This window comes from Xenopus laevis, chromosome 7L (genome assembly GCF_017654675.1).
Source record: "Xenopus laevis strain J_2021 chromosome 7L, Xenopus_laevis_v10.1, whole genome shotgun sequence".
NCBI lineage: Eukaryota > Metazoa > Chordata > Amphibia > Anura > Pipidae > Xenopus > Xenopus laevis.
The window spans coordinates 96,960,989-96,987,262 of NC_054383.1; the positions used below are offsets into that span (position 1 = coordinate 96,960,989).

Here is a 26,274-nt window from a genome sequence, read left to right on the forward strand (position 1 = left end):
GGAACAGTAGTACCTTATGTCCACTCTAGGGCTGTTAAAAAGAATGAAACTCTTGATAAGGTGAAGTCACAGTTTAGGTCTTGTTGATGGTTTTGTTTTAAATCAACTGTTACAAATATATATTCTATGCAATTACACAACATTCTCTTTGAGTAAATCACCACATAACTAAATCAGCGAAGACATAGTCCATATGAGAAACCTTTAGTACCTACAACTTATAACTGTAGCAGCAAAACCATCAGTATGAACAAGTCTTTCAACTCATACAACAGACAATTGATTTACGATGTTTCTATAATCCATTGTTCTAAATGAGAAGGCAATAAACATGGACACACACTTAATTTAATAAAAGACACCAAGAAAGACAGAAACCGGCATTAGAACATAATGAGTTTTAGTGAACACAATTAAGAGAGAACAAAAAGATAAAGTGGAGGAGGGGATTTGTGGCAGAGATAAAAACACAAAGTCACTAAAAACAGAGCTGCAAAGACTGTAAAGTAAGGAGAATGATTTGCAATAGAGTCAAAAGGTTCACAAAAAGAGCTAAATCATTACTAGTGGTATTGTTGACTCTATATACTAAATATAAATGTCATTTGTAGCCCTGCAGGAGTGACTTGCATCCCAACAATGGCAGACAAATATCTTGCTTTATTAAAGGATGTTGGGAAATTTCCTGACTGTAATGGATATTTCCAAAACATAATCACTTTAGTTGACACTTACTCTTTGCTGAATGGTAGCATGTTTGTGCTCCATCTCCCTCTTTTCCACAGCAGAGTCTATCACCAGTTGGTCCAACTGAGACGGAAGACAAGAGAGGGCATCATTTTACTTTGCAAAGAGATGAGAAAAGGCACCTTACTATTAAACATGGAATAAGCCATGAATTATTAGAATAAATAAGTAGCTCACAAATTAGCACACTCAGCACTGCTCTGGACTGCAAACACTTCTGCAGAAACATGGGCTTTTCTGTTCTATATAGTTTTTAATCATAGCAATACTTCAGCTTTATGCATCCAGGCATTGGTATTGTGGTTTCGTTAGCAACTAAATCAGCAGTATTGCTTTTTGTGTGCCACCTGCTCAACAACCCTACCAGACACAGCCACAGCCATGACTAACTAAAATTAATGAACAATGGAGATATAACAGGTTCCAGTTTGTGAAACTCAATGAATAAATAAACAACAGGAACAAGATCTTATGGTAGAATATTTTAGGATTACCATTCCTTTGGGTTCATTCAAACATACCTCTGAGGCGAGTTTTTTCATATAGGGATTCAGCTCATTTAGCAGGCTGTATCCTTGCTGGAAGAAGGTGTACTGGGCATGCATGAATGACAACATCTGGGAAAAATCATAGATAACACACAGAGAAATTTTAATACTGATATTGTCATGGAAAAGCACCCGGGCATATCAATCATACAGGTTGTATTGTAGAAAAACATTTTTAGCCATTCTGCCACAGCTCCAAGAAAAACCAAGACATCTCCCCTTCTCATTCTAACTGGCCTTCAAGTTAGGCTTCTAGGAGTACCAGAGAGACAAAATATATCCCAGAGTAATAGCTGAGGGGCCCAGATTGAAGGCCTGTTAGGATGAGATTTTCAGATGAGATATTGTCAAAAAATATATATTGGAATTTATTTAAATTTACAAAAATGTCTGGCTGTAATCTACTAAAAGTGGCTGTCCTTTGAGTTAACTTTTAATATGATGTAGACAGTGATGTTCTGAGACAATTCGCAATTGGTTTTCGTTTTTATTATTTGTCGGTTTTGAGTTATTTCGCTCTATTAAAGGAGAAGGAAAGCTACAGAGGCATTTTATTGCCAATAGATTAGCTGCAATAGTGCAAGCTAAACTGCTATATTTATTCTGTAAAAAGCTCTAGAAACTCTCTGTTTGTTTAGGATAGGAGCTGCAGTATTAACATGGGTTGACATCACTTCCTGCCTGAGTCTCTCTCTGCTCTGGGCTCAGATTACAGTAGAGAAGGGAGGGGGCGGGGGAAGAGAAACAAACTGAGCATGCTCTTGCCCAGGGCAATGAGGTTTAAGCTGAAGGCAGGAAGTCTGATACAGAAGCCCATGAGTACACAATAGAAGGAAAGAAATGCAGTGTTTCTTTTGACAGGGGGCTCTGAGCAGCACTACTATGGGGGTTTACTGGTATATTTAGATGGACCTTTCTGATAAGGCTTATTTAGTTTTAACCTTTCCTTCTCCTTTAAGCTGGTATTTGGTTGCTTGGATCCAAAGTACCCTAGCAACCATGCACTGATATCAATAACAGATTAGAATATGAATAGGAGAGGACATAGATAAAAAACTAATAATAAAAAGTAGTAATAACAATAAATGTGCCGCCTTACAGAGCATTCGTTTTTTATAAAATAAACAATGAAGACCAATTGGAATGTTGCTTAGAACTGTCCATTCTATAAAATACTAAAAGGTTATATCTGACTTTCCCTAGTACACTACATTTTATTGCTCTCATCAACTACTGCTGACCACTCTGTGTTTTGGAACCCTTGAAAACACAGCAAACTCACTCTTAACTACTGGCAGCTTTCTGAACTATGGATTGGATGTCAGGAGATAGGAACAGATGATGATTTATTATGATCCAAACTCTCAAAGTGTTATTGCTTTTTCTTAAGCCCTGCAGGCAGCTGCCAGTGGTAGATCTTTCAGAGCAGTAAGAGGCAGCAAAGGGAGTGTGCAGGAGAAAAACTGTTTTTCTATAAAGATGGTTCAGAATTTTAAAATATATTGTAGACAGGATTATTTTGAATGGGGAAGATGAATTGAAGAGTTGGTAGCCCAACAATTTTTGAAGAAAGCCGTTGCTATGCTGACACTTTACCTCTCACTTCTGCCTACAAAGCCAAAGGACACATTAGTGACACAAACTGCAACTTATTGACTTTCCCACTCTGCATAGAGCTGCTGCACTGTGGGACCTTTGGAAAGCCAGATCCCCCTAAAGGAAACCTTGCAGTGGCCTGATCATCAATGATGCTGCCACCAACAATTAGAAATCTTCTTATATAATCTATACACACTTAAACAATAAATTAAACAATACATCAGGAGGGATATACAGGAATCACAAAAATGTTATGTACTATTGAAATAATACTCACTGCATCCAAGATTTCAAACTTCTTTTTGGCTTGCAAGACATTGATCTAGAACAGGGAGAAGATATAGAAACTTAAATACTAACAAATAGCCATACCACTAAGGCATGTGCATTATGCACCAGGCAGCCTCCCTATAATACATATTCTCATCATTAATACTCTGTAGCACGGATAATATATCCCCCCCAAACCAATATTGTACAGAAAAAATTTGATCTTTTGCATTTACACAGCACTGTTAATCTAAACATTAAGAATTCAAGATCCCTGAACCATTTGGCACTTTCTGATAGCCTACCACATGCACCAACCTTTTCCTTTAGATCTGTATAATAAATGGATGTACACAGAGAACATAAAGATAACATACAAAAATAAAAAAACACTATCCGGTGCATTTCATATCATGTAGATATAAACAAAATAGAATTTCAAATAAAGCACAAAGACAAAGAAAGTGACCCTGGCTGATTATGATTCTTACTTCTACCTCAAGACTAAGGTAGGATCCCTCTATACTTTCGTCAAATCCTGTTGCTTAGTAGTTACCAGGAAAGAACTCTATTGCCACCTTCTGGCGCTTATAGTATGTTACACTGTATAATGGTCAACTCAAAGTTTCCCTGTCTAACAACTTTGTGGTTTCTAAACATTTAATGTTTTTTTCACCTATGCAAAGCATAATAGTAACACTGATCTGATATTACTTTTTCTCTTTTAGTATTGAAGCCCGAACAAACACAAAAAGTGCACCACAAAGTGTAACGGGTGCAGTGGGCTTGTCTCAAAAGAGACAGAGCCCCAAACTCTGAGTTCAAAAAGTGTCTTGGCCTAGGGCAGACCCCTTTATCGGCTGCCAAAAGTCCCTCAGAGCAGGAGGCAAGACTAGGGGGGTCCCTTTCCCCCTCCAATCCAAAGGCCTACAAGGGGTCAGTATAAACAATATTTACGTTCACGGTATGTGCCCATGGCGGGGCCGGGTTCAGGGGGAGAAGGAGCCTAATGGCCACACATCTCCCCTCTAGATCAGTGCTCAACCCAGAGGTTTATTGCACCTGATCCAAAAGTGTTCAAAAAAGTGAAGTGCCAGGGTGAACTGCTTCATAAAATGTGCTAAAGCTTAAAGTGCACATAGTGTCATAAAACCACAGGTAAGTAGTGGAGGCCTGTGAGTTCTGACACCCCAGGGTGTGCAAGTCCTGGGCACAAAAAAAGGCTTGTGCTTCAATACTTCAATACGATCAATAGGTTCTCTGTTCCATCAGTGGGGTGTACTGATAAGAACAGATACAACACTTGATCTTAGTCAAAAGGCCAAGAAACATTGATCTGACAATTACCTTAGTGGGTAATATACAGTGGGCAGCAGAACACAAGGCTTTCTATTAAATTCAGGCTCCTTGTAGAGAACCATAGCAACATTAGTTCCAGCAGGATAGCACTGAATGTTCTTGAATGATAACAACCTTTAAGCACAAAGGTGTGTTCTATGCAGCATGTTCTGTTTCAATTAAATAGCAAGCAGCAAAATAAAAAGGTATTTTGCTTGCTCTGATTTTTTTCTGGAATGGTTTCTGAATCAAAATTATACTATTTGCCTAGATTGATTTTGTGCCACATAGTGCCTATGCACAGACCTTGCATCTGGGGCAGGGGTGCCCAAACTTTTTGGAACGAGGGCCAGATTTGGTGAGATGAAAATGTGTGGGGGCCGACCATTCAGCCTGACATTCTTTGAACATTTAACATTAAATTACAGGAATCGAGTAATCGTAGCAGTAATATTTGGGCACATTAGTGAAATGATCTGCCACTTGGTTTATACTGCTGCCTGTGTGCTGAAGGTGTTAGCAATAGACACGTAAGGGCACATAGGGATGCCATACTTCTTTAGTTTACTGTACTGGCACGTCATTACGTCTATTGGCACCTTCAGCCCTAAAGAAATATGCGAAAACAGAGGGTTTCTACATGCCAGTACGTGTCTATTGCTAACACCTTCAGCACACAGGCAGCAGTATAGACCAAGTGGCAGATCATTTCACTAATGTACCCAAACATTACTGCTATGGGATTCCTGATCGCACTGTGCTGGGGGCCTTATTATTATTAATTTCATGATGAAGGCTGAGGGCCGGTGTAAATTTGAAAACGGGCCGCAACTGAATTTTCACTGTTCAGTTGGGTGCAAGGTTTGCCTTTGATTGGCAAGCAATAAATACAGGGCTCATCTGTGCCTTGCAACTCTGAGTTTCCTAGAACGCATGCCTCAATGATGTACATGAGGCATGTCACCCACCCCCTTTGAAAATGAAGTTAGTGAGCAGAGAAGAGTGATCTGATGTGTACTGGTCAATTTTAAATTTTTAACTTCACAAGACGTATTCTTCATATTTTCCTATGAAATTAATTTTCAGCAGACATTTCCAAAATGACCAGCAGGTGGCATTGCTGTTTCAACTTCATTATCTTAGCAGTTTAAAACTGCTAATATTGCTTTGAAGAGCAATTTTACATTAATTTGTTTAGAGGATTTAAATTTCATGTAACTTGCTATGTTTGAGGCTTCCCCTGTCCCTCTAGAATTCATTGCCATGCTGGCTCTGGATGGTGGAGCAGCTTTCCGAAGGCCAAGAGGAATTTTATATAAACACCCCCCTCCCGTTCCACTCAGCATAATCCATTCAGCAGCTCATGACTGCAGAAAATATAAGTTGTTGCAGTCTCTGCAATCATTTTCCCAAACCCAGAAGCTTGAAGCATCATAAATCTGGCCTTTGGTCTTGCTCCGCAAAGCAAAGATTGTATTCAGGTGAAAGAGTTTGGAACAAGAACGAGCATGGTTAGTTGTGCTCACCTGTAATACATAGTCAAGTGCAAGGTGCCGGAAGCATTTCCTCGTTATGGTCAGAGTACTACTGGCCTCTTCCACTTCATGCGGTTTGTGGCGTGGTGCCTGCGCATTCTTCACTAGTGCAATGTCCAGGTCCTCTCTCACCTTATCAAACTGCTTCTTGGATTCCTTAAATTTCCTCACATCACTGAAATGTCAGGGAAATAAGATCAGGGACAAATCATCACAATCTAGGTGTAATTCTATGTAAATTCTATTGGGGCCCAATGACCTTAATCTGAATCTCGCCCCAACTCTTTTTGGTTCATATTCACATCCCAGCGATAATTTCTCCCATTCAAACAGTGGCGTAACTAGATATTACTGGGCCCCACAGCAAATTATTTTTCAGGCCCCCAAAATATTTAGCAGTTGACTTGTTTTACCAATATTTATTGAAACTGTACATGAATTAGGGCCTCGTGGGGCCCCTATACCTCCTGGGCCCCTCTGCAGGCGCAGAGTCTGCTTCCTCTATAGTTACGCCCCTGCATTCAAAAATAGACAAGAGAGAGTAAAACGTGGCAAGGTCAGAAGTAAACAGACAACAACTAGATATCGTGTAGGCAGAGGCTGTCATAGTAAGTTTGCAATTGGTCTGATGGGCGCATACACTAGCAAGAACATGGTGGTTCAACACCTTTTAAAATGTAAAGGTAAAAATAAAACTTTGGGCGTCTTAGAAAAAATGAAGCATTGCATATTTTTTACATCAGGAGATTCAGTTTTTCATTGATGGGAAAGCATTTAGAGAAGAGGAGTCTCTGGTAGAAGAGGAGATTTATTGCGGATAACGAATCTTGTGATGTGCCACTACTTTTAAAGGGGGATGTAAACCCACAAATTTATTTTGCTTAATGAAACAAAATATAAATATGAACAACTTTACAATTTGTATTAATTATATAACAGTAGTTTTAAAATGATTTGTAAATGTAATTGCTATTGAAAGCAGTATCTGTCTGCCCTTTGTTATTCTCTGCACTAGAGGTTCTGACTATTTAAAACTGATTACAACTTGTATTAATATAATGAAACAATGGGTGCCGGTAATCCATATACTTCTAAGGAATCAGTAGTTAAGGGTAGGGGTGCACCTTTCTGTTTCAAGGTCGATGTTTGTGTGTACAATATAAGGAAAGGCATGGTTGGATATCTTAGGAGGTGCTTTAGACAATATCATAGAGAAGAGATTACAAGATGCTTGGCTTCTGGAAACCATTTTTTGTCAGAGTTGCCAATGACATATAAGAGCCGTAATAAAGAGTGAGAGGGAGTAGGGGCTGGCTCTCCTCATGGTGTAATAGACCCTCCCCCCATACACACAGCATTAGCAACTGACAGATTCCCACTTAATTTCCCGTTGCTATAGAAACCATATCCTTCCCGGCTGCCAGGGATTCTGCTGCTTCTGTGGCCTATATACATTGTTTGAATCGGAGAGCTTGCGTTTGGCTGCTGCTGCTGAGTCCTTCTGTGCCTGGGGTACCAATCGCCAAAATCTATGGCACTTCAGCAGTCAGAAGAGTTGTAGGCCCAGAAGCATCTTTCTAAAAGCACGTCCTACATTCTGAATATCATTTATGCTTCTTAATATTATTATTAAACATGAAATTGTTTTACATGCAGCTGTAAGCACAGGTACACGCACAAACCACAGAGCTTACAGTCTTAGGTATAGTGCCTCATCGCAAGTAGTATCATTGATATAAAAGTCATCTATATTATTAGTATTATCACACTCATTTTATGCATTACACATAAGGTTTCAACCTGTAAAGGGTACAGACTGACTCTGAGGAGTACATTAAGGTTGCCACATGGCCGGTATTTTACCGGCCTGGCCGGTAAAAATGATGGCTGATCCCAACGTTATTAAAACGGAAAAAAGACAAATATATAGGAATGCTGTTTTTTTTTCCAAAAAAGGTGGCAACCCTAAGTACATTATGCCCACTCAGTTTGCTAGGATGCGTAATTGTTACCTTGTGAAAAACATGGAAGGATATTTTTCAGCAGTCTAATTATAACTAGTCAGTGGGGCTCATTTATAAATACAAGGCAAATTTGCACCTGGGCAGTAACCCATGGCAACCAATCAGATGGTTGATTACATTGCTCAACCTGCAGGTGACTGAAAAAAGCCACTCATTGATTGGTTGCTATGGGTTACATTTGCAGTGTTCATAAATGAACCTCAGTGATAACTGGAGGAGAGAGTATCATTTGTATTTAACCCATTAGGCGCCACGCTATTATTTGCATGTACCAAATAAAATTGGGACTCCAGGGATTCCAAAACAGCAGAGTTTTTATATTTAGGCTACTGCTAAAACTACAATTCCCAGCATGCTCTAAACTAGTAATGGAGGGTAAATATCAGCTACCATACAGGGTCAACAGAACTAAGACATATTTTACAGGAACAAAACCCAAGGAGTGCATTAGTGAAGTGGTTTAGGTATGCCTGGCTCATTGTCATGTATTCAGCTTATACTGTATTTATTAAGCAGAGAGCTGATGATGATGATACATGGTCAGTATGATGTGAGAGAGATATGAAGCTGAGCTCACTTACTCTTTGACAAAGATGTGCAGCTGCTGCCGTACAGACCTCTGGGCTTGATCAAACAGGATCTGAAAAACATATAAAGAGAAAAGATTGGTTTATTCCTTATTAACAAGGCGGCATGAGATCTTGCTCCAATAGAACATCTGGGAACTTAACTTCTTGCACTTTCATTCTTTGTTTTACACAACTGATCAGAGTAAATTCTGCTTAGAACTTAATGCTAATCATGTTTAACTGCACATAATAGTGTGCTCCTGATTTATTTTCCTAGGAAGTCCTAATGCCAACAGGTGATGGTGGATTGTAAAAAGCATACAGAAATTGAAATAGGGGCTGATTTACTAAGAGGTTTTCAAAATTGTTCCCGTTCGGAAAGTTTTCTGCACTTTCCTGTTGAATAGAGTACACAGAACTTGGCGAGCACACTTATCTGTATACCACGGAAGCCACACACGCACCCAAAATAAATAATGCTACTGTATTCATTCCATGCATTTCAAACTGCATTGCATCCGACACTGTAAAGTAATTTTATGGCTTATTCCGTGTAGGGGTTATAGAAATCCATTACCTAAAGTAGGATGTAGAAATCCCATCTTTCTGACAGAAGAGGCTTTCCACATGAATTGCCTACGGCAGCTTCAATAGGAATGGGATTTCTTGGCAACAGACAAGAGAGAATAGAATAGGAAGAAACAGAATTCTTTTACACAGTGTTTAACCCACATATCCCAATGTGGACATGAGCAATATCTAAAACACTAAAAATTGCAGAACAATGTGTTCCAACACCCCTGTCAGCAGAAAAGGCGGTTCCTAATGAAATGCAGACATGCCAGAATGCAGGAGATGTTGTGTGCCTTCAACTGGGTACCTCATCCTTTGCTGAAGATTCAAATGGAAATTGAATGCTAAATTGCATATTAATATTTTGTAAACAATTATTCAATTTATTATTTAATCCTGCATGTCCTGCATGTCTCTAGTTTGGAATTTAAGGTGATATCTGGTTGTTATGGCCACTGACTAGCAAACAGGCAATGGATTGAAATATAAATGCTCAAATTATAAATGCTCAAATAAAGGATTAATAGAAGAGAGTTTGAAGGATAAGTACTAAAGATAAATCATAATAAAATCAGGCTTACAGTTTCTGTCCTTTTTGTCTGGCGGTTGTAAGGTTCATATTAGGGCAAAATCTAACAATATTTGGACTGAATTTCTGAGGTTTTTGGCTGCCCTTGTGACATCACACCTCATCCCCTTTATGTCCCAGATATGCCCCTTGCTCTAGCCAAGTCAGGTATATAAATAAGGAAAGTCCGGACAGCTGACATGTCAGTTACTAAAAATGTGAGTGTCATACCCATACTAGGGATGCACCGAATCCAGGATTCGGTTAGGGATTCGGCCAGGATTCGCCTTTTTCAGCAGGATTCGTCGGATTCGGCCGAATCTTTCTGCCTGGCCTAACCGAATCCTAGTTTGCACATGCAAATTAGGGACGGGGAGGGAAATTGTGGTGACCTTTTGTCACAAAACGGAAGTAAAAATTTTTTTCCTCTTCCCACCCCTAATTTGCATATGCAAAATCGGATTCGGTTCCGAATCTTTTACAAAGGATTCGGGGGTTTGGCCGAATCCAAAATAGTGGAGTCGGTGCATCCCCAACCCATACTACACATAAATGTGAAATACAAGTATGGGATCTGTTATCTGGAATGCTTGGGGGGGGAGTTCAGATAAGGGGTCTTACCATAATTTAAAACATTGTGCCTTGAGGCTACTAAAATCATATAAACATTAAAAAAAATGTAATTTATTAGCCACCAGACAGAATATAGTACTGACATATTTATACAAATAAAAAGCAAATTAAGACCTGATTCTATAAATAGGACTCCATGGGGAATGGCATTCTTGTACTTCAAAGCTTTCTCAATAATGGGTTTCCAGCTAACAAATCCCCTAATTGTATGTGATAAACAACACTGTTTCTTTTAAGATATGGTTAATTCTTTCTCAACCATGCATTATGCAGTTTAGCTACAACTGAGAGTGTTACATATTATTTTGGCACCAAATTTCGGCACATTTAACAATGAAAAATTACTAAATTCAGTTAAATTTCAAATATGTGTTTTGTTAAGGTCTTACAAACCCACTGCACACCCTTTGCATTGCCGGTGTCAGGCAGCAGAGGGGATTAGCTGCACATGTATTCAACTACTGCTAGATAGTGTAGTAGAAGAAAACTATCCCATAACTAGGCAAACAATAAATCTGTACAGACTTGCACAAGCACAAACATACCAATACTGGCTGAATAATCACAGAAGTCTTTCAAGGTCACTGAAATCTTTCAGCCAGAACAATATATTACAGTACAATATACATTAAATTACCAGATGGTAAATGCAGACTGGAGCTAAAGTATATCATACTGCCAGCACCAAAAAGCACGAAGTAGATGAAGTGCCCCCTGATCTGATAGTGATTCTCATAACTGCAGTGTATTGTATGTTTATTACTGGGGAACAAAAGTTTATCATTCCTACTTGGCTGCTCTCATTACATAAATGTCAAATCTAGTACAGTCACCAAACACGTGGATCCAGGCCCAGCATGGCCACCTCAGTAGTGGTCTAATAAAGGCTTATCTTATCATTTGGCCCTTCAAATGCTCGTAAGCTTTATGCAGGCCATTCTGCCCTTGCATGCTGCTTCCACGGGTGTTCCCTAAGTGGTGCATCTGATTGACAAGTAAGATGGGGATACCAACATGCCCTCATAGCCTGCTCCTCATGAATACAGCAACAATAAGTTGAAAAAATCATGGATCCTGGGTTTTGCACTTTGAACCCCGCCCTACAATTCGTAAATGAGGCCTCCTGTGTCTTGGTTTTTCCCATCAACCTTTTGGTATTTCAATTTCCCCAGATCATTTAGTTATGAGACGGCAAGTGTTTTGGTCCCACGTGGTCCCAGGTTGCCCCTGATGCCTACCCACATATTTAAGAATGGTCAGTTTATGGAATGATAATTAATCCTGACTTGATGTCATAGATGCCCCTCCTGTGTGCTATCCATGAATTGTAACATTGGACAATTAACACTACTCCACCTTTAATGTTGTAAGTATTTACAGACAGGGATCTAATCTTGCTTCTCACTAATGGTGAAATTACCTACCGGTAACTTTGGTCCACTGATTTAGTAACTCATGATGACAAAGCAGATGTTTGTTTTCATGAGTCTCAATGGACCAGATCAATAACAGCCATTGCACTGATGCTAAATTGCACCTATGTTTGAGCGAGAACTTCCAATTGGTTAAGTGCTTACTTTAATTTGAGCATAGTTAATTGCAATGAGCCAGCAGGGACTATGGGAGAGATGTCAGGTTGCCTATGCCTGGTGTGCGTTGAGGCACCTCCTAGAGTGATAGAAAGCTCCTGCTAGAAGAGATACGGCACTGTAGGGCCATACTGTATGTCACACACAGCTGAATTCAGCTGCATTGAAAGTGCTCCAGATGGGACTGTCAGTGGCAAGATGAACAACCACCAAAAAGCAATTGCATTTCACAGCAAAGTTGCAACCACTTAGATCTGCCTTGGGGGCTTAGTGGCTGGTTGATTGTGATTTCTTTTTCAGAGGATATTTCTATGAAGGGACAGGTCAGAGTGTGGTGGAACAAGAGGATTGTGATGTATTTTGACATAGTTACACAGGTTAGGTGTACAATATAACAACAGTCTTTCCCAAAAGGGCTTGAAACTGACTGGCAATCAGGGTCCAGATAAAGCAAAGCTGTAATATGCCTGTATGTACTGTATACAACAATACACATTGATAATGTATATGGCCCATAGTTCTCCCAGGACAAGAAGTAACAGGGTGAGACTGAGAGTGAAACTCTAGACCCAATCTACTGTAGAAACTGCTACCTCTGATGCATAAAGATGCTTCCCAGAGCAGAGGTTTACCAAAGAGTTTAGACAGATATTGTCTGGCAGCTACAAATCAGTATAAAAAGTTCTTAAGGTGGCCATAGACATAACAATTACAATCTTCCAAAGATTGTTTGTTTCAATACATGTGTGTAGAGCTGAATCGTCACATATACAGGTAGAAAAAATATAATTCTACCTGTATCTGATGATTCAGCACTATGGCCAATGTTTGGGTGCCTTCAAAGGCACCAGATCAAAATTTCCGACCAGCCTGATCTACGAACCGACTGATATCCATGTTTTTGGATGATAACAGTCAGGTCCGGTGAGGTTGACACTGGCGACGGTCTAACCATACCTGTAGAGTTTGGTTTTTATTTTGAGATTATACCATCTGTCCCTCTCTCCAATGGTAAGTATCCAAACCTAATAAGGCCAGAACTATAACAATGTGAAATCCGTAAGATGTCACACGAGGATCACAGGTGACTTTAGATATACGATATAAAACATGGTATAATCTAACATATACATTCTCTTATTTGGTTTTCCTGATATTTGTTTTATACGCAGGATACAAACCTATTTATTATCACTACTTACAAGAAAAAAAGAAGAAGAAAAAATATATATATATATATATATATATATATACTGTATAATTTATGAATTTTGTACGTTGAACACGAAGAACTTTATAAACTCAATTTAATGTATATCTGAAGCACAGCCAATTTGTCCCACCTGCTCAATTTGTCCCACTCTCACACTCCAGCTAGCCTGGCTGCAATCCAAAACCCTTAGATAGCAGATGAGCTATAACCTGATACTAATCAAATATTTATAATCTCTAATCTACAAACTTTCATTCTTACTCTATACAGAGAAGAAAAGCACAGGCAAAATGAAAGCAGAGACATGATCCCACCTCCTCTGTGAAGCACTGAAATAGAACATTTTATAAATGCGAAATTACTCGACACCACCATGGAAGTCTCACAATGGCACACAAGCATTTCCATACACGTGCACATGCATATGTTCTGCCAGACAACAGGGCATATATTATGCAAACAAAGGAAGAGGCCAGATCTGTCAGATGTTCTGGATTTTGAAGGATCTGTTTTGACTTATTTCAGATTCAGCCTTGCTAAAAGCAGTCTAATTATACAATTAGTTAAAGCCAGACATGCCTATTAAAGTGGTGAGTGCAGAACAATACAGAAGGATGTATGAATGTTTAGCAAATACAGGGATTCAGCAAGATGGAACTATTCAGGAACTGTTCCGTAAGGGGAAAATATTACTTTGGTGCTTTGCACTTTAATGTAATAGAATATATATACATACATAAATAAGAGCAAGTTGCCACAGAGCACTAGTGCCCAGACTTTACCAGCGAAGTTACGGAATCAAGGTCTACCTCCTTAATTGTTACCGGTAGTGTTGCATTTCTAAAGCACACCACCAATTACTGAAGCCATTGTTTAAAAAGCTGAATAGGACATATCTGGAAGGGGGAATGGAGCAGTTTGTGGACAGCTGTGATCTACTGGTTGCCACCCTGAGATCTACTGGTACAGCAAAATTTATCTTTTGGGCCCTGTCATAGAGTTTGGTTTGGAAGAGGAATTCTCATTAGGCAACAATGGTAAGAACCTTACTACTGGAATGCACAAGAGAATGTGTTGTATTGATTACTACAGTGAAATTTCAAAGTTCTTAAGGAGGCCATAGACGCACAGATAATATATATTCGGTGAGTGTATGGTGGGAAAAGAGCTGACTGATATCAGCAGAAGACTTGGATATCGGTTAGCTCGTCGATCGGGCTGGTCGGAAAAGTTTGATCGGGTACCTCTGGAGGCATTCAAACATCGGCCATTGTTAGTGCTGAATCGTCAGATACAGGTAGAATACTATTGTTAGTCCGTGAAATGTATAAGCAGCATAGATACAGTTTATGTTGAGTTTGTGACCTGGAACATGATAGGGCACCATCATTCACCAGATATATGAAAAGAAACACTTGCAATGAAGAAAGAAACTCAAAAGTGGGTGATGAGGACTACTGTAAAGATGGAAAGAAAAGGCGAACAAGAAAAGTTGTAGTTAAGGTCACTAGTGCTTGACAAAAAGAAAATGGACCCAAGTTAACATTTTGTACCTAAACCCCAATGGGCCACAGCTGTGAAGAGAAACATTACTGATTGTACAGTATGTTCTACCCTCATGGATCACTGACAGTTTAAATAAATACAAAATAAGCAAGTGTTTTAACTAGGATTTGCTTTCCCCAAGAAAAATCCCCAAGGCCAGAAGCCACACAAATGAGACATACAAGTTAGAAAAACATAGATGCGTACATAGCACACACCCCGATCCAATGAGTCATTCTCACCGATGCTTCCACTTGATTATCCAGTGATCATCACAGGGTCAGACAGACTATTGACTTTCTCTGCTTAAGGCTGATAGCATCACGAGAATTCTTAAAATTTGCATCAATTTAAGGATCAGTCCCTGGAAGATATGTTTTGATCTCAGGCACAGCAATTGCGTGTTTTACCTTATTTTTAGCATGCCTAAACAAGCTCACATGCAGGAAGAGTCGGCAAAAAATACTTAGACAAGATTTAATAAAAGATAAGACATTTATTAATAAGAAAATTGAAGTTATACATGTCATGTTATGGACTGAAGGCCTGTGGGCTGCAGGCCCCAAAGAAATGTTTATGGCCTTGAGATTGCCCAACGGTTACACAGACTTTTTGACATAATATATATTTATTTAATATAACATAATATAATATTTAATATACATGATATTATTAGCACCATGTGTATACAGTCGGGCCATATTGCTTTACTGCATAATGTTTCAAATGTGGGATTGGCTCCTTTTGTGAGAGCCCAGCCTGAAGGCCGGTTAGGGCAAGATTTTGAAAAATGTTTATTGTGCTGAATATTTCTGATATTAGTGTGATAGTGTTTTCATATCTTTGCAACACTGTTAGAAGCAGAGTGAGCCTGATCAGAACTGTCATGGGATTAGTACAATTTACCAGAATTCAGTGTGACATTTTCTGTGAGAAATCAACTGTAATTATAAGGTATGCCACCTCTTCCACAATAATTTCTGTCTTCCCAATCACCTTGCTAGCTTTGTGTATGGTGTCTAAGCTTCACACATGTTACTGTCACTACTAGTATTTATTTGTCTACAATCCACTGTTACTAAGGGCATGTTTACTAACATTGGAGATAAATGTCTCCACAGATTTCCAGAGATGTTGCCTATGATTAGATTTTAAACAGTCACCTACAAGTTAGAAAACCAAAGCAAAGATCTGATTGGTTGCTATGGGCAACATCTCCTGACATCTGTGGAGATATTTATCTCCAATGATAGTAAGGAGCCGCAGAATTTTGCAAGGCAAACTGAAGGGCTGGCAGATCAATATTATTAGTCAATATTGTAGCTTTCAGATCATCAGTCATTAGAGTTTGCTTGCCTGCATGACATTCTGTTACTGCTGATGGAGGTTGTAATTGTAACTAGCAACATCTGCACAATCCACCATTTTTCTCACCACAATGCAGCATTTTCCCCAAAATTCTAGCCGGTTATTTATTTGTCCACCGCTAGAAGCATGTATGACATTTACTTCTTTCAAGCTACATCTGCATCATGAGTTTCACATTGGAGGCACAAGGCCAACATGCCCACCAAAAACTAGTAGTCCCTTAAAATAATGAGCAGAGGTACGTTATAGAGTACAGTGTACCTACTGAATACAACTATAGTATTAACACAAGGTTCTACACATACAATGTGCAAGAGCTTTATGTATATTTATTTGTATGAATACATGTTTGTCAGGCGAGAATTCCTAAATAGATCCCAGGTCAGCAGTACTACCTAGTCCCAATAAGTTGGCAATGCTTAAACACTGAATACAGTGGTGACAGAAGAGCTCTCCAAGCTTTCCAGTGTAAGTGTCGGGCACTGTAATTACTGCTGAGCTGAGGGTAGCTTCGGAGAGATTTTTTTTTTTTTTAATTGTGCTGTCCTCCAGCATGTAGAGCAAAAATCTCCATCCCACAACAAATTATACACTGTCAGGGACAACTTGAACTGGTTATTTAAGTAAGAGCTCATGCAGGTGCAAGGCATATTCCAAGCCTTGTACATACCACCTGCTCAAAGGCAGCATTAAGTAGAGGTCTTCCACCTTGCCCCAATGACTGATGCACCATTAAAGATGCAGTTGGCACAAGGGTGCACCGAACAGCTGCTCTGCACCATGTGTATTTGCAATTCGGTTCTAATTAATGCATGCAGTGTTTGGGTCTGACTTTTTTAAGTGAATCCTATGCTGTGCCTCCTGCTTTGCTATCTGTCATCCTGATCCTTTGGTTGCTTCAAAGGGAACTTGTGGTACTTAAGTTACTAATGAATTGCAAATCACAGAATCTAAAAACTGCATCAGCTTTTTAAAGGAACTTGGGCTGTAGTTTCACGTCCCTTTGCTAAATTAACAATTTATTACCCCCAAGTAAACAACTACGAGTTGGATTTCATACACCAAGCAGCATGTACAATAAAGTCTGACACCCAGAACACTCTGCAGACATCAGAATATACTCTGTTATCTTAGGGGTTGCTCAGTAAAGGGAGGATATTTTAAATAAACCCATGAATCAGAAGCCCCAGAGGCATAACTGAGAATCCTCCAAGAAAATATAATATTGTTCAGTCCCACTACTACCTATGTTTACATTTAAAAAAACAGTATATATTTTGCCAAGATTATCTTGTTAAGTAAAACAAGATGGTTCCAATATCTAAGAGCATTCTAGTTCAAAAGCCATTTGTTTGCAGGGAGTTTTACCAACACCTCCAATGCTTTGCTTCACATTGCCTTTCCTCCCAATGGTTAAGAAACTCATTACCCCAGCATCCTTCAGTAATCCTGAACTCTCACTTGCCTCTCACTTGACACAACTACCACCTGCCATTACGCCACTGCTGGGTTTTACCAACTCTCAGACAGATCTCCACCAGGTGCTGATCCCTACCATTTCATTTGTACTATTTTCCAAGGCCAAGCACTACCTGATTCGTTCCATCCCTCAGGTATGAAGTCGCTTCTCACTTGCCCTCACCAAAGTAATTTTAAGGAATTTACATTAGCCCTCTACTCTCCTTATCAGAGCCAAATACCGCTCAGCTACAGCCCTTACTGGATGGGGAACCACCTATACTTGCCAAAACCTAACTTTCCATGTCCACTAACTATAGCTTCCCCTATTGCGGGGGACACAACCTTTTTTATCCGGGAGCCACATTCAAATGTAAATAAAAGTTGGAGAGCAACAAAAGCATGTTTAAGTTCCTGGGGTGCCAAATATAACTTGCTACCGATAGTTCCAATGTGGATTTGAAGCCAAAATGAGACTCTGTTTGACAGCACATATGATTTTTATGCACCTAAAGTTTGCCTTCAAGCCTGGAATTCAAAAATAAGCACCTGCTTTGAGGCCACTGGGAGCAACATCTAACGGGTTGGTGCTCAACATGCTGCTCACAAGCCACTGGTTGAGGATTACTGCCCTATCGGGACTTCCCACTGCAGAAAGGAATACAAGGATCATTTAGTCAACCCTACAATTAGGTAAGGCAAGCATTTTAGCATCTTTCCTGACAAACTGGCCAGTGAATTATGCTCTCTGCTGATTAAGAAAATGGGCATTATCAAACCTAAAAAAATATATTTTTAGTCTGAAATCATTTTAATTTTCAACCAAAGTCATTTGTGGGGAAAATATTTACTTGCAGTCTGAAAAAGTAATCATCTCTATTGAGTTTGCACAGGGAAAGGTAACCGCTGTCGCCTATCTTTGTCCCACAATGCAACAGTTCTATAATTGCTGCATTTAAAGGCAATATTTGCCCATGTAAAGCCATAAAGAGCATTAATAAAGCATTCATAGTACACCCAGGATTACTTAGCAGCATTATTCAGATAAGAAAGCTTAGAAAGTTAAGGCTTGTTTCAAATCTTCCATTTTATAAGAAGGGAGTCTCATAGGGTGATGGTACTCCTTTAACATGAGCTGAGGTTCTAGACGTTCGACATTGTCGTTTAAAGCAGTTGTCATCAATTCTACCCGGCTCAGACCACCCAGCAACCAGCATTTTATGGCCAGTATCACTCTAGGGAAATGTAGTACCGGTGTGCACCACTTGCAAACAAAGGGATGAACATCTGCAGCTTGTTTCCTTGGCACCCAGTAACCACATCTATTGATTTCTGCCAACTAATCATGATATTTATATCACACTGCCCCCCTTTTTTAACATATGACCCACAGACACAATGTATTATATGCTTTTCCTTTGAATAAATCATTTCATGCCTCAGTATTTGCCTCCATCACTTTTCCACACAAGCTGTCTCTCTCTTCCCCCACAATGCACTGCTGCATAAATTATTTCTCCTGAGACAAGATAGGGAAGACCTCTTCCCGTAAAATGCCCTGAGCTCTGAGGAGAGATAAAGCTTTGGAAGATCAGTAAATGCACAGAACTTATCCTAATGTTTCCTGAGTCTAAGCAAATTGCAGCCCATGACATCCGTGTCCTGTATCCCTCCCTCCTCCTCTGTGCCTGCACTCTCCTGTTAAACTCTTTGCTTTAAGGCATCAGGAAATGAGATGGGATTTTCTGTCTGACCTTCCGCTGCCTTCCATCTCTAAGCCTCTATATAGCTCTTCATTCTGACGTAAAAGGATGAAGCTCTGAGATTTTTACAATCGCTGTGTGATTGAGTCTTGACTCATGGGCACATGGGAATCAACCAATGTACTGCAAAGCAGCAGGCTGGTTTCTGTCACAATAAAGGGGAACTAAAGCATCACAATGAAATAGGATTCTCTCAGGCACTGAAGCATACTGCACTGCATTCCAGTGCCTACTGTATATGACAGTGAGGATGCTGCATTGTATGTATTTTTAGTCTAAGTCAGTGTACTGTATACTATGGTTAATTACAGGACAGTGGATTGAGCAGCATAGCATATTTGCCCAGACAGCATGATGTATACTGGACTGAACTATAGAACACTGTTTTTTTTTTGTTTTAGATAGTTTGCTTCTCTCTTTGGGGCAGATTCACTAAAGGGCAAATTGTCACCAGCAACCGGTTCACATACATCGCACCACTTGGCCAGGTGCAAATTCACTACCAATACACTAATTCACTAATATGTGAAGTTGCGCCCTGGGCACCGAACGCTGGAGACTTTTCGCTAGCGTTACTTCGGCAGTGCGAGCATTTCATAGCGAAGAACATCTGCCACTGAGTGTCAACTCTCACAGGTAGAACCCACGTCTCCATTCACATTTACCCCATCATTTAAAATTGTTTTGTTTATGTTTGCCATACTGTGTGCATGATGGCCAACACTCTGTACAAAGCTGCAGAATATGAGGGCAAAGCTCCAAAAATTGCTATGGCTTTATAACAAAAACAAGTCATCACTGCTGTAGAAGCAGCTACTTCCTATCAATTTCTCATTCTGAAACAGTATAGGAAGCAACATGTGCCACAATGGCTACAATGCAGCAGACACAGATGTACCCACCCCTGTACATAGAAGAAGCATCAAACTCAAACTTTTTGAGAATTTTTTGTGTGCATTAATTATTTATCCATAAACCCTGTGCATGGTGCTTGGGAGCTAACTAAATAATCTGGAATTTTGATACATATTAAGGGTCAAATATCAATTGACTTTAGGCTAGTTTTCCAAGCAGAGCTTCAGATTTGTTCAACCAGCACAGTCTATTTACCAACGCATGCAACAATATTTGGAGACAAACTCACATCTGCACAAAAATCTAACCTGTGGATGAAATGCAGTCCAAGAATAATTTTGCCATGGGCCCCAGTTTCTGGGTGTATATGAAATCATACACCATATTATTCACACACTTAGGGGCCTATTTATTAACATTCAGATTTTCTATTTTTCACGAATCATGTTTTTTCTCTAAAGATTTATTAAGTGTAAAATCTCTAATACAAAACTAATACAAGTAAAAGCAGTCAAGGTCCCATATAAGTCAATAAAAGCTGTGGAGATCCTGCTGTAATTGTTTTTAAACATTCAGACTTCTAGAGGTTACCAGATATTTTTTTTCCCTTGTAATTGTTAAAAACATGTGAATTTTTAGAGGTTTTTGAAATATTCTTTTTTTCAGATCTTTCAGCACTTTTTTTCGTACCTACTTTTTTTGTATCTTTTAATAACTTTCATGACATTTGTGGTTTTAGAGAAACAGAGTTTAACCATGGTTTTAAAGAGCTCTAATACCACTAAAATTCAACCTTTTATAAATAGACCTCCCCACATCATAGAGCTTTAAATAGAGAGTGACTAGGCAATGGCGTGACATAGACTAGCATTCATATTTAAGTGATGGGACCCGGTCAACTTGGGCCAAAGGTCAGTTAGGAGCAGGTCAGAGAGCAGAGTATGATCATGTACATGAGGCCAAACCAGATTGGAAAAGACTATAATGCAATCTCTATAACTTGTTTTGTTTCATTAATTACTCATACATGTCAAATGAATGAACCAGGGTTCTTGTCCTAGCACAAAGACCCTATAGTTACTATACATTCTATGCTGGAATAACATAAAGGGCCCCTGTGCATGCCAATACCAATCAACATCATTATGAGCTTGGTTCCCATGCCACACACATAGGCACAAGAATGAACTCCCCTCACCCCAAAAGTGATGCTGTGTAGTTGTGTCGGCTTAGTAATGAGCCCATGGATCAGGTTGTAATAACAGAAGGTAGGAAATCATTGCAGCAGCACATGGAAAAATACAGTAAGAAGATATTGTTTCAGCATGTAATATATGTATCCACTTAAAGGAAACATCATATATTTATGACCTTGAGTGAAAAAAAAAAAATACTAGAAGAATTTCTCCTTCAATGACAAGTATATTGCCATTGATTCAGAAGGGCAGGGACAAGAAAATACGTCAACTATAGAAGAGCATTTTCTTTATACAGAGTTTTATTAAGCATGACATAATTCTACTCACATGTACATACGTATGTGTGTGCGTACATTTATTATGCTATATTTCATGATATTATGAATACTAGAAGGTACCTGTATGTGCTAAACATACACACACAAACTAGGAACATTAAAATTGGTCTTCAGCAATGAAATTCTAGATTTCTATGTAGCTCACATTCCTTCACCTCTATACAAATTAGGAAGTATTTGGGGTGAGTAACTAGAAAGCTCGGTGATATTAGTCTCTCTCTTTTTCTGGGCTGGGCATACCATAACATCTGGCAGCTTCTAGCACCCCATCATTGTGGGATTATTAAACATCCAGCTGGACTGAGCAGATGTGTTTAGCAATCCCTGTAATAATCCAGTCTCAACAGGCAAATGAGATGAGTGCTTCAACAAGCACAGCTCATAATTCCACTTGCCCATTTAACCTCAATACTACTGAAAAGAGAGGAAAAAAACGAAATATCATAAAACAATTATATCAGTGGGCTGTGTATGGTGCAAGTTCTACATTTATAATTATACAAATATAGTATATAGGTAGGAAAGTCAAGTAGGTTAAGTCATGGGCTCTAAGTGCCCTGAGTGGGTGTGAGATATTGCAGTCTCTCCCCAAGTGTACTGTTGGTATAGGAATGATTAAAAGTGACTGCAATCTCAGCTACTCGGGTCGGGTACCGCTGACCCGAGTATAAGCCGAGGTAGACTTTCAGCACATTTTGGATGCTGAAAAACTCGGCTTATACTCGGGTATAGGTATGTATGCATATATTTCTATTGGTAAAACACAAAAAAAGACCGCTCCAGCTCACCACTCACTTCCTTTTGCCCAGGTGCTCCGGCAACAGTGTCCCCACTGTAAATACATCAAAACTCAACAGGCAGACGGCTCTTCTGGATAAGGTTTATTGGGATTGCTGCTGTAAAACACCTAACGCGTTTCGGGAATGTATCCCTTGATCATAGCCTTAGGTGTTTACAGCAGCAATCCCAATAAACCTTATCCAGAAGTGTCGTCTGCCTGTTGAGTTTTGACATATATTTCTATTAACTAACATTAGTCATAACACGATGTAACATAATCACGAACAAATGTATTAGTATTGTTAATAAGAACAATACTAATAATAAAGTTCTCAAAAATTTAGCATTGGTCTCAAATATTAATGATTGCAGGAATTCCTGATATAGAAAAAGTACTGTGCTTGCAATTCTTTAATGTCCAGGATTTTTTACTCAGAGAAAGTGCTGGGTCAAAATGGGCCAAACTATCACAAACTGCTTTCCATCATAATCAAAGAGAAGTACCTGTGAGTATTGCACATTGGCATAAGTATCCAACTTATCCAGTGATACCTATATTGTATATATATTCTACGTACGACACTAACTGATCCCTAATGATTATTACTGGAAGTGGTCCACAACAATTCTACATTTTAGTATAGGGTACCTTGCAGAAAAATGCAGCAAAAAAAGAATATCTGCCATCTTGGGAAGACACACAGCAATCCGTTGCACTGGACTGCCAGGTGCCAACTAAGGAGGATCAGTAATAGTGGCGAGTTTGATGTCCAAAAAAAGCAAAAAAAAAAGTTATCATTGCCCAAGCGACTTGTGAGTATAGCTTAGGCAATGGCACAGACAAAGCTCATTTAAAAACACCGCACACATTTGCACCAAGGCAGTTCCCAATAAAAACCAATCAGTTATTAGATTTTTTCAGTCAGCTTCAGGTAGAACAATGAAAGCTATTGTCTAATTGGTTTCCATTGGTAATTGCCCATATGCAGATTTTACAGTGTTTATAAATGACCATAGAGCTTCAGCTAACAAACCCCTCTGGCAGCTAGCTTGAGGTGTGCTTGAGTAATGAAGCAAGTTACCCAAGAACTTACCATGTGGTAGTTCACCATCTCCTGTAGACTGTCCCCAAATTTGTCCAGGCATTCCTGACAAGAAGTAAAGGAAAGAAAGAAAATATAAAAACCCATATTATGGTAGTATTATTTATGTATACATGCTCAGGCTAAAGGAACGGTATATAACAGGAAATCATTATGCATCCAACAGGTTCAGTTAAATATTGTAAAATGTTAAGTTCCTTATATACAAGTACTGCATATAAATACACAAACATAGTTTAGAAGAGTTTATGCCCCCACTAGGGAGCCAAGGGAAGACGGAATGGTATCCTTTTCTCAATAATAAGCATCTCCCTTGACTAGCGGTGCATTGTAAATAAGTCGTATAGTCATTGTAATTTGTGTTTTGCTGATTTAAAGAATAAAATGGGTCCATCAAATACTTTTGATGTTCGAAAACAGTTTTGCTTAGAAATGATATTATAGCAGATAATAGAGGGCATTTGCTTGGACTCCTACTCCCCTTGTTGTTATTGGGAGTTGTAGTCCAGACAACAGCTGAAGGGTATGAGGCTGAACATCCCAGATGTAAATATTGGCCTTCTGTGGAGGCCTAACCCTTCTCTACCTCCAGCTGTGAGGTATCTAATTATTTGAATGCACACTTCTTCTCTTGGTGTATGCTCACCACTGCTGCCTTTATGGGGTGCTAGAACATGTAGCCAAACAATGAGCCTTACATTTTTTATTGTGTGGTAATAAATAACACTAAGCTTTAACATACTGATAATAAGAAGGTTTTCTAATAAAATCGACCTGAATAATTGTAAGTGTGTGTTTGCGAGTGTTTGTGTTCCAAATACAAATGATAAGTATTTATACATTACTTAGCAGCATATTTCAATATATAATCAGCATTTTTTATAAATAGCACAGGCCCTTAGCACAATGGTTCACCTTTAAGGGAACTTTTATTATGTTATAGAATGGCCAATTCTAAGCAACTTTTCAATTGGTTTTCATTATTTATTTTTTATAGTTATTTGCCCTTTTCTTCTGACTCTTTGAAGCTTTCGAAAGGGCGTCACTGATTCCCTTCTAAAAAACAAATGCTCTGTATGACTAGAAATGTATTGTTATTGTTACTTTTTATTACTGATACTTCAGGCCCTCTCGTATTCATATTCCAGTCTCTTATTCAAATCAATGCATGGTTGCTAGGGTAATTTGGACCAATCAGATGATTGCTTTCAGTGTTGAACCTGCAGCTGACTGAAAAAAGCTAACCACTGATTGGTTGCTATGGGTTTCTGCCCAGGTGCAATTTTGCCCAGTGTTTATAAATGAGCCCCCCGATTATATATCATACACATTAGTTCCTGCCCCAGTGAAGCTTACAGTCTAAGGTTCCTATCACATTCACACACACTATTAAGCATTTGAAGTGTGGGAGGACACCAGAGTACCTGAAGGAAACCCATGTAGATATGTGGAAAACATACAAATACCTATACATTATTAATTTGGCAATATAGCCCTTGTTCACCATGAGTTAAAAGAATAAGGCTTGTGCTGAACACACGTTACAGAAAACTGCAAAATTTCAAAATGTAATTGGTCATACTCTCCTTAGCCCAGTTCCTTTAAGTTCCACACAACCTGAGAAGAACACACTGGGGCTGATTTTGCTAAATTATACCAGTGCAGTGGTTCATAGAGTCAAATTAAGGAATGTTGGCCTGGAACATAGTATTTGTACCTTGATAGAGAACTGGCTAAAAGATAGACTACAAAGAGTGGTGGTAAATGGAACATTTTCTAATTGGACCAGTGTTGTTAGTGAAGTACCGCAGGGCTCTGTACTAGGTCCCTTGCTTTTCAACTTGTTTATTAATGACCTGGAGGTGGACATTGAAAGTACTGTTTCTATTTTTGCAGATGATACTAAATTGTGCAGAACTATAGGTTCCATGCAGGATGCTGCCACTTTGCAGAGTGATTTGTCTAAACTGGAAAACTGGGCAGCAAACTGGAAAATGAGGTTCAATGTTGATGAATGCAAGGTTATGCACTTTGGCAAAAATAATATAAATGCAAGTTATACACTAAATGGCAGTGTGTTGGGGGATTTCTTAAATGAGAAGGATCTAGGGTTTTTTTGTAGATAACAAGTTGTTTAATTCTGGGCAGCGTCATTCTGTGGCTACTAAAGCAAATAAAGTTCTGTCTTGCATAAAAAAGAGCATTAACTCAAGGGATGAAAACATAATTATGCCTCTTTATAGGTCCCTGGTGAGGCCCCATCTGGAGTATGCAGTGCAGTTTTGGGCTCCAGTCCTTAAGAGGGATATAAATGAGCTGGAGAGAGTGCAGAGATGTGCAACTAAACTGTCTAGAGGGATGGAAGACTTAAATTATGAGGGAAGACTGTCAAGGCGCTTGCGAGGGGACATGATTACACTTTACAAGTACATTAGAGGACATTATAGACAAATAGCAGGGGACCTTTTTACCCATAAAGTGGATCGCCGTACCAGAGGCCACCCCTTTAGATTAGAAGAAAGGAAATTTCATTTGAAGCAACGTAGGTGGTTCTTCACAGCAGTGCCTAGGCAGCCTGCCCGGCTGCTGCGCCGTCTGGGTGCACGCATGCGCGTGAGCTAGATGTTCGCTTGTGTGCGAATAGGCGATTGTGCACATA

General features: G+C 39.2%; 1 protein-coding gene and 1 non-coding gene across 7 annotated transcripts in view; both read right to left on the reverse strand.

Annotated features, from left to right (window-relative positions):
- The window catches only part of acap3.L (rfGAP with coiled-coil, ankyrin repeat and PH domains 2 L homeolog), a 145,888-nt gene that overhangs the window by 41,969 nt on the left and 77,645 nt on the right, over positions 1-26,274 (reverse strand). For all 6 annotated transcript variants that reach the window (XM_041569361.1, XM_018226043.2, XM_018226042.2 and 3 more), the window contains exons 4-9: positions 23,607-23,660; positions 8,643-8,701; positions 6,029-6,212; positions 3,172-3,216; positions 1,269-1,364; positions 736-810 (exon numbers count right to left, since the gene is read on the reverse strand). In XM_041569361.1, the coding sequence (XP_041425295.1) occupies positions 736-810; positions 1,269-1,364; positions 3,172-3,216; positions 6,029-6,212; positions 8,643-8,701; positions 23,607-23,660 (513 nt within the window). The remainder of the gene's footprint in view (positions 1-735; positions 811-1,268; positions 1,365-3,171; positions 3,217-6,028; positions 6,213-8,642; positions 8,702-23,606; positions 23,661-26,274) is intronic.
- LOC121395856 lies at positions 4,303-4,497 on the reverse strand. The gene has a single exon (XR_005962735.1). It is a non-coding gene; the product is annotated as a U2 spliceosomal RNA (small nuclear RNA).